The sequence below is a fragment of the Rutidosis leptorrhynchoides genome, chromosome 10, assembly GCF_046630445.1.
Source record: "Rutidosis leptorrhynchoides isolate AG116_Rl617_1_P2 chromosome 10, CSIRO_AGI_Rlap_v1, whole genome shotgun sequence".
NCBI lineage: Eukaryota > Viridiplantae > Streptophyta > Magnoliopsida > Asterales > Asteraceae > Rutidosis > Rutidosis leptorrhynchoides.
In genome coordinates, this window is record NC_092342.1 from 92709169 (window position 1) to 92715974 (window position 6806).

The 6806-nt window shown below is 33.3% G+C and overlaps 1 protein-coding gene and 1 non-coding gene across 2 annotated transcripts; one reads left to right on the top strand and one right to left on the bottom strand.

Annotated features, from left to right (window-relative positions):
• Positions 1-799: 799 nt before the first annotated feature.
• Positions 800-4876, bottom strand: LOC139873363 (uncharacterized). Its single transcript, XM_071861292.1, has 5 exons — positions 4767-4876; positions 3517-3658; positions 3305-3414; positions 968-1110; positions 800-864 (listed from the first exon to the last, which is right to left on the bottom strand). The coding sequence occupies exons 2-5, from the start codon at positions 3644-3646 to the stop codon at positions 822-824; spliced, it is 426 nt and encodes a 141-aa protein (XP_071717393.1). The 5' UTR covers positions 3647-3658; positions 4767-4876; the 3' UTR covers positions 800-821.
• A 61-nt stretch (positions 4877-4937) lies between these two features.
• On the top strand, positions 4938-5011 carry TRNAT-AGU (transfer RNA threonine (anticodon AGU)). The gene has a single exon. It is a non-coding gene; the product is annotated as a tRNA-Thr (tRNA).
• Positions 5012-6806: the final 1795 nt, after the last annotated feature.

The window sequence follows — 6806 nt, forward strand, 5'->3', positions numbered from 1 at the left end:
TCTATACAAGTTTTATCCGTAAAAGAAACATGAAAAACTCTTGCTAGACTACAATAAACTCCGAACAATGTGAATCTTCTGAATTGATGGTGATGAGAGAAGCACAATCAAAAATTTGCAGCACCTTGTAACGAAATATTTGTCATTATATTCAAGAGAGACCCTTAAATTACCACACTCACAAGCACCATCAACCTATGAAACTCGCACAGCTTTACCGAAAAAGGCGAGAGTGGATCACCTTGTCAAAGCTCTCTAACCATTGAATATTCTCGTGTAGTAAAAAGGCACTAACGAATCAAAAGGAAGCCACAAATCCAGTTTTGGCATTTTGGGCTAAATCCCATTTGGTACATCATATTGGATTTTCTTTTAAAAGTACTGTCAAGTATACTAGCAATAACCTTTGATAGGTCGGGAGCACCTTGGATATGATTATCTTCTAGAAGTAGTGTTTTGAGTATACTTTGTAAGTATAATTTTTCATTTTTCCTAACAGTTATCGATTTAATCAGCTACTTTGTATTGTCGCTAATTCTAGCTAGTAAAACAAAAATCAGAAAATGGAATTTCGTAAGACATTTCAAACTAAATCAACGACCGGCAATGGATCCACAAGACTTCCAAACAAAACATATAAAAAGCAATAAAATTCGGATTCAGGAGAATATAGACCAAACAAAAGCACTTTTTTGAAGCAAAATGCAGTGTCATAAAGTATATCATATGTTCAAGAGTAAGAGACATTAAAATAACAGTTCATACACCATTCCAGCATTATTTAATTGTCACATCTACGATTCGAAGCTGATTAAGATCTCCTAATTCTTGCGTCCTTCGGCCAAGATGATGTGATACCCATGTCTGCAACGTCAAAAAACATTATGCTATCGATATTTACAAAAATATATATACATTTAAAGGTAGCAAAAAACGTATAAGATGAGTTGTATGTATGTATGCTAACGTTGATTTGAAGGGTGGACTGGTAGCTCCAACAACAGTGTTAAAAGCAACCTCTTGAAATGGTCCCGCCATCTTCCCTCGTGGAAACCATCCCAGATCTCCACCTTTTTTTCCTGATGGACATTCTGAATATTCAGATGCTATCTGCAAAACACAAAAACCCGCACCAAATAAACACATAGTAAAAAGTAAGGAAACTAAATATCGAGCAGTAATGGAACATAATAATTTGCTTAAACTGGTTTAAACTATCACAAAGACCTTGTCACACCCCAATTTTGTGTCCGTCTAAAAAACACGATTTAATGTTATTTCATAAAACTAGAAAAGAGATAAAGTAATGTAAGAGTCCTAGTGTGTTTCTTTATAAATACATATGAAGAGTGATATTTTTATATCGTGAACAATAATAATAAATAAATATCTCATAGAAAAGAAAATAAAATGTGTCAATGTAATTGATTTAGATGATGGTCAAGTATAGCTAACCATTCCCCCCTATAACTATAAAATTATCATGTGGCATACACAGTTATAACAGGTATGCTAACTAAGCATTACATGAAAGTGTTAATGGCGTCTAAACGAAACACCATAGCACACCAAGAGTTACTAGATATGTTAATCTATTGCCCGAGACGAGATCTTACCATATATATATGGCACTCTAGTCCTCATTTGCTCATTATTATAAGCACTCAAACGATGCAAAAAATGTGAGTTATTGATTACTCAAAATAATTGTGAATATGAAGGAATGTGGTGACACCAAGGTTGTAAAACTCGCGACTCGGGGAGAACTCGGCAGGAGGTTTTTGAGGAGTTCTCGGCGACTCGGGGAGAACTAGGATGTTGACTTTCGTTGATTTTTTTTAGTTTTTAATATATTTTATATATATTTAGGTTTATAATAATGATTTATTAACTTATAGAGCCCATATATGTTAGCCTCATCCCATTTATTTATATTTTTAACTCTTTATTCCTTAACTTAAATTCCGGCCACTAACTTCCAATTTCAGCCATCAAATTTTATTTTCCAGCCCCCAAGGATATGAAAAGGGTGAGAAAAAAAAAAAAAAAAAAAAAAAAAAAAAAAATGAAAATTTTGTAGGTTTGATCGGCGTTGACCAATGTTGACCGAGTTTGTGGCCGATTTCTCATTTTCACCATTCTGCCGATTTCTCCCCGAGTACTCGGCCGAGTTTTGCAACCATGGGTGAACACAAGTAAATAAGTTGGGATGGATAATTATAATGAAGCATCTAAAAGGGTAAGTGATTGAGACATCATTATATGAAAGAAAATGTTTAATCGGATAAAGTTGTCCAAGGAAATAAAGCATTATAACGAAATAGAATCCTATACTTGTCGAGATGCTTATCTAGAACTAACTCAATAATAGAGTTGCCCAAGGAACTAAATGAAAGAGAAGCATTATTAAACATTTATCAAGAGATAGAAATTGTATACTTGTAGAGATGTTTATGTAAAAAATATGTTAATATCCACTGTCAAATGAATAACTACTCTTCCAATTATGTGTAACGTTTAGCGCTTCATTCTTCTAGAAAAGATAAGTGAAAATGGTATTTCTTAAAATATTGCGATAACTCATTTCACATTCATATAACAATGAATAGTTAATATGAAGTTTTTATCAATTCATAATGATCCATCTCGCATTGATAAATAATGAGACATTTTAACACCTTACAAGATATAAGTTGTAGGCTTAGTAGTAATTTCACCTTTCCAAAACCATATGAAAGTATATATAGACTATCAATTTGGGTTAGGCAAGTTACATAACATCCAAGAGCAGTGTATACAAGCATTTGACAAAAAGGAAAGGACCAGACAGCTGTAAATTATTTATTGTTCATCTTAAGGTGAGACAGAGACGAGACGAATGGATTGTGACTCTGAAAGGTCGAGACAGAGAAGAGACGGGCATTGACCACGTTGACTTTTAAAACTAGAACAAGAGCTTGAGATTTTCGTTTGCACTGGAACAAGGCCAAACAAAAAGTTGACTTTTGACCGACTTTGAGTCGAATTTTGACCGTTGTCCGACTTATTTAACGCTTTTCTTCGACACCAAAATGCCATATCGGCCGCTGGAACAGCTATTTGCAACAACGGTTCATCTAGTGAGCATACACTGTTATACCGTATAATAGGTTGATCAAATAGCCCCACATAATATTTGTGAGCATTTTGTGAACAGACTACTTATTTTAATCATGTTAAATACCATTTATATGACTACAATAATTGCTCCACCAACAATAGTCAAAGGCTAAACATATAAGACTCATTAAATCGAAACAATTACCTTTGCAAACTCAGCTGGAGGCACTTTATCTCCATTGCTAAGCCATCCATCTTGCAGCTTCTTATACGCTTCATTGATTTTACCTTGCTTTTCACATAAAATGTGCCTTGCTAAATCATACACACAAGAAAATTACGCACATTACATCATGTACCTAAAACAATAAAAAATAAGTTAAAATCAAATAAAAAAAAGCCAGATGCAGGGGAAACCTTTAACATATGTGCAGGTGCCGAGCCCATCAGCAGCCTTTCCGCCTTTCGCTTTACCTTTTGCAGCACCACCATCCTCACTTCCACTCGCCTTTGCTTTCCCCTTTCCGCCCTTTGCATCCTTCCCCATATTATATCAAGCCTGTTACATAATAAAGTCTAAAATGTAAAAACTAAAATAAATATGATAAGAAAAGAACTTATAGGCATCAGAATTTACAAATATATGTCAAGCAGTGGCGAGTCCACATAGTGACCCGTGGGGTCACGGGAGACTGCTAGTTTGAAAATTATTAGTAGAAAATACCCTGTAAATTGTATTGGACACCACTAATTTTAACTGGAGGACCCCGAATTCATTAATTTTTTCCTTTAAAATGTATAGGAAACCACTATATTTAACTACTCGGACCCAATATATTTTCCGAACTTGTAGTTTTTTGAAGTAAACAACTACAAAAATAGCATTCAAATATAATTAGTACTAAAAATTCTTTCAGGACTCCATTAAGTTTGCATCCTGGAATCGCCACTGATGTCAAGTTTATGTAATGAAGCTTATGAAATCCTACTTTATCTTTTACTTGGTGCACTAATAAAACCTTAAATCATCGAAGATAAAAAAAAGTCACAACGAAATACGAAACTCTTATATAATAATCTTGAATTTGAAACATGTAAAGTATGACTTTGTATACTCAAAACGTAGGGTTTGTATTTGGGACAAGGGATCTTTTTTTTTTTTTTTTTTTTTGGACAGCGATTGGGACTAAACCGCCCGTTGCGATCATCTCCCGTTTCGACTATGCTGATGCAGCGATAATAAGCCCGCCCCCATCGCTGCCCCAGAGGAAACCTTGAAATCGATCCAAGGGCACGGCCAAGTAAAACCCCCCTCCCCTTTACCCCCCAAACGATACGGGAAAGGTGTCAAGTGATCTAATATATTAACACACTAAACGATAATCTGTTCAACCACAAAAATCAAACTTATCAGCATGATTGACGAAAAAAACTAAACTTATTGTGTATAGGTAATGTCTTGAATCTATTAATAATTTCAATCATAGTCAGAAACACATTAAGTTCTATAAAACATGTCTAAAACTACAAACTTTTTCAATAATATTAACACAACATCAGGAAACCTAAAACCCTAATCTGGAATTTACTGAATCATATAACATACAAGATAAAAATCATAACTTTACATCAAATTAATATTAATAAATTTGATTCTAAGTATTTACCTTTAAGTTCAGCTAAAAGAGTTTTGTGGAATATAATCACCGCAGTCGCTGATTTTGCCTTCAGGTTTGCTTCATTTGTAGGCTACAGCTGTAAAATACGATATTTTGGTGTGAATGAAATAGAAAATAAGTAGTTAATATATAAATTAAACTCCAAGTTATAGTCAGTAAGCTTTCATAGCTCAGTTGGTTAGAGCACCCGTTTAGTAAGCGGGAGGTCTTGAGTTCGACTCTCAATGAAAGCATAGTTTTGAAACTTCTCTTTGTGCTCTATTGTAGAAAAGAAGATTCTTTTGTTGTCATTATCTATTTTCTCATTTTGTTTTTTTTTTTCTTTCCAAAATATCAACAAGGTTTTCTTTTTTTCCTTTTTCTCTAAAAAAACTTGTGAACGCAATTATGTTTATTTTCTGTTTACTTATCTTTCTTTCTATCTAATATTGAACCTTTGAATTAACCTAGTACCTCATATATATTTAACATAAATCGTAAATGAGCTCTTTTTCAAAGTATCTTTCCCTTTACTAAAAAATGGTAAAGGAGGCAGAATGTGGAATTTTCTCACTATTATGAATCTTGTAAGCTCTGAAATAGTTTTTCATTCTTGTTTTCGTAACTTCAATCATTTTAAATTGTGAGAAAGTTGTAAAAACAATCTTACACTTATAGATTTATCGTGAATATTACTTGGTTTTCTTTCGAATAAAAAGATTTACGAAATTTATAAGGTTAGATTACATTAAGGGTGTGTTCGGTCGTGCAGTTTATTGGAGCTTATGGAAACGTAAACTTATTTTTTCATACTATCAAGCTAGTAGCATTGTTTGGATGACATAATTTCTAAAGCTTATTGATAAGGCTAAAAAGGAACATATATTTTATAGCATTATTCCCCAAAAAAGACAAGATTTTAGTTGGTATTGTTCGATTTACAAGCAATATTCGTTTAAATATTAAAAAGTGAAGACAAAAGGCAGATTCGACAAATTGAAGACAAAAAGGTCCAAAGAGCTAAAAAGTACAAGATACAACTAAAAAGGTTCAAAATATTGATGAGGAACGTCTCAAAATGACAAGAGTACAAGTTACAAGACGCAAAGTACACGATATAAAATAATACGCGAAGACATCCGAAAATCCGGAACCGGGACCTGAGCCAAGAAGAAACGCCCGACGCAACGGACCAAAAATATCTAGTCTACTATGCACAAGAATATAATATAATATATATATAATTATATATAATTATATATTATATTATATATTATTATTATATTACGTCGGCAAGAAGAAAACAAACCAATTTGGCTGGATCCAGGGTGGCCATACGACTCGCATGGCCAGAGGCACAAAATCCATGCGAGTCGCATGGAGTGAAAATGCTGGTCAGGTCCTATATAAAGCCAGTTTTCTGCCGAGTTTTAAACACCAACAAAAACACAAAAAAATCTATAATCTCTCTTCTCTCATATATACGAAAAATATATATATATAATTTATATTTTAATTTTAATTTTAATTCTAATAATAAGGGTATGTTAGCGAATATTGTAAGGGTGTAAGTCGAAATTCTGTCCGTGTAACGCTACGCTATTTTTAATCATTGTAAGTTATGTTCAACCTTTTTATATTAATGTCTCGTAGCTAAGTTATTATTATGCTTATTTAAAACGAAGTAATCATGATGTTGGGCTAATTACTAAAATTGGGTAATTGGGCTTTGTACCATAATTGGGGTTTGGACAAAAGAACGACACTTGTGGAAATTAGACTATGGGCTATTAATGGGCTTTATATTTGTATAACTAAATGAAAGTTTGTTAATATTAATATAAAGATTTACAATTGGGCGTCCCTATAAATTACCATATAAACTCGATCGGACACGATGGGCGGGGTATTTATATGTACGAATAATCGTTCATTTAACCGGACACGGGAATGGATTAATAGCCACTAGAATAATTAAAACAGGGGTGAAATTACATTCAAGGGTAATTGGTGTAATTGTTAACAAAGTAGTAAAACCTTGGTTTACAC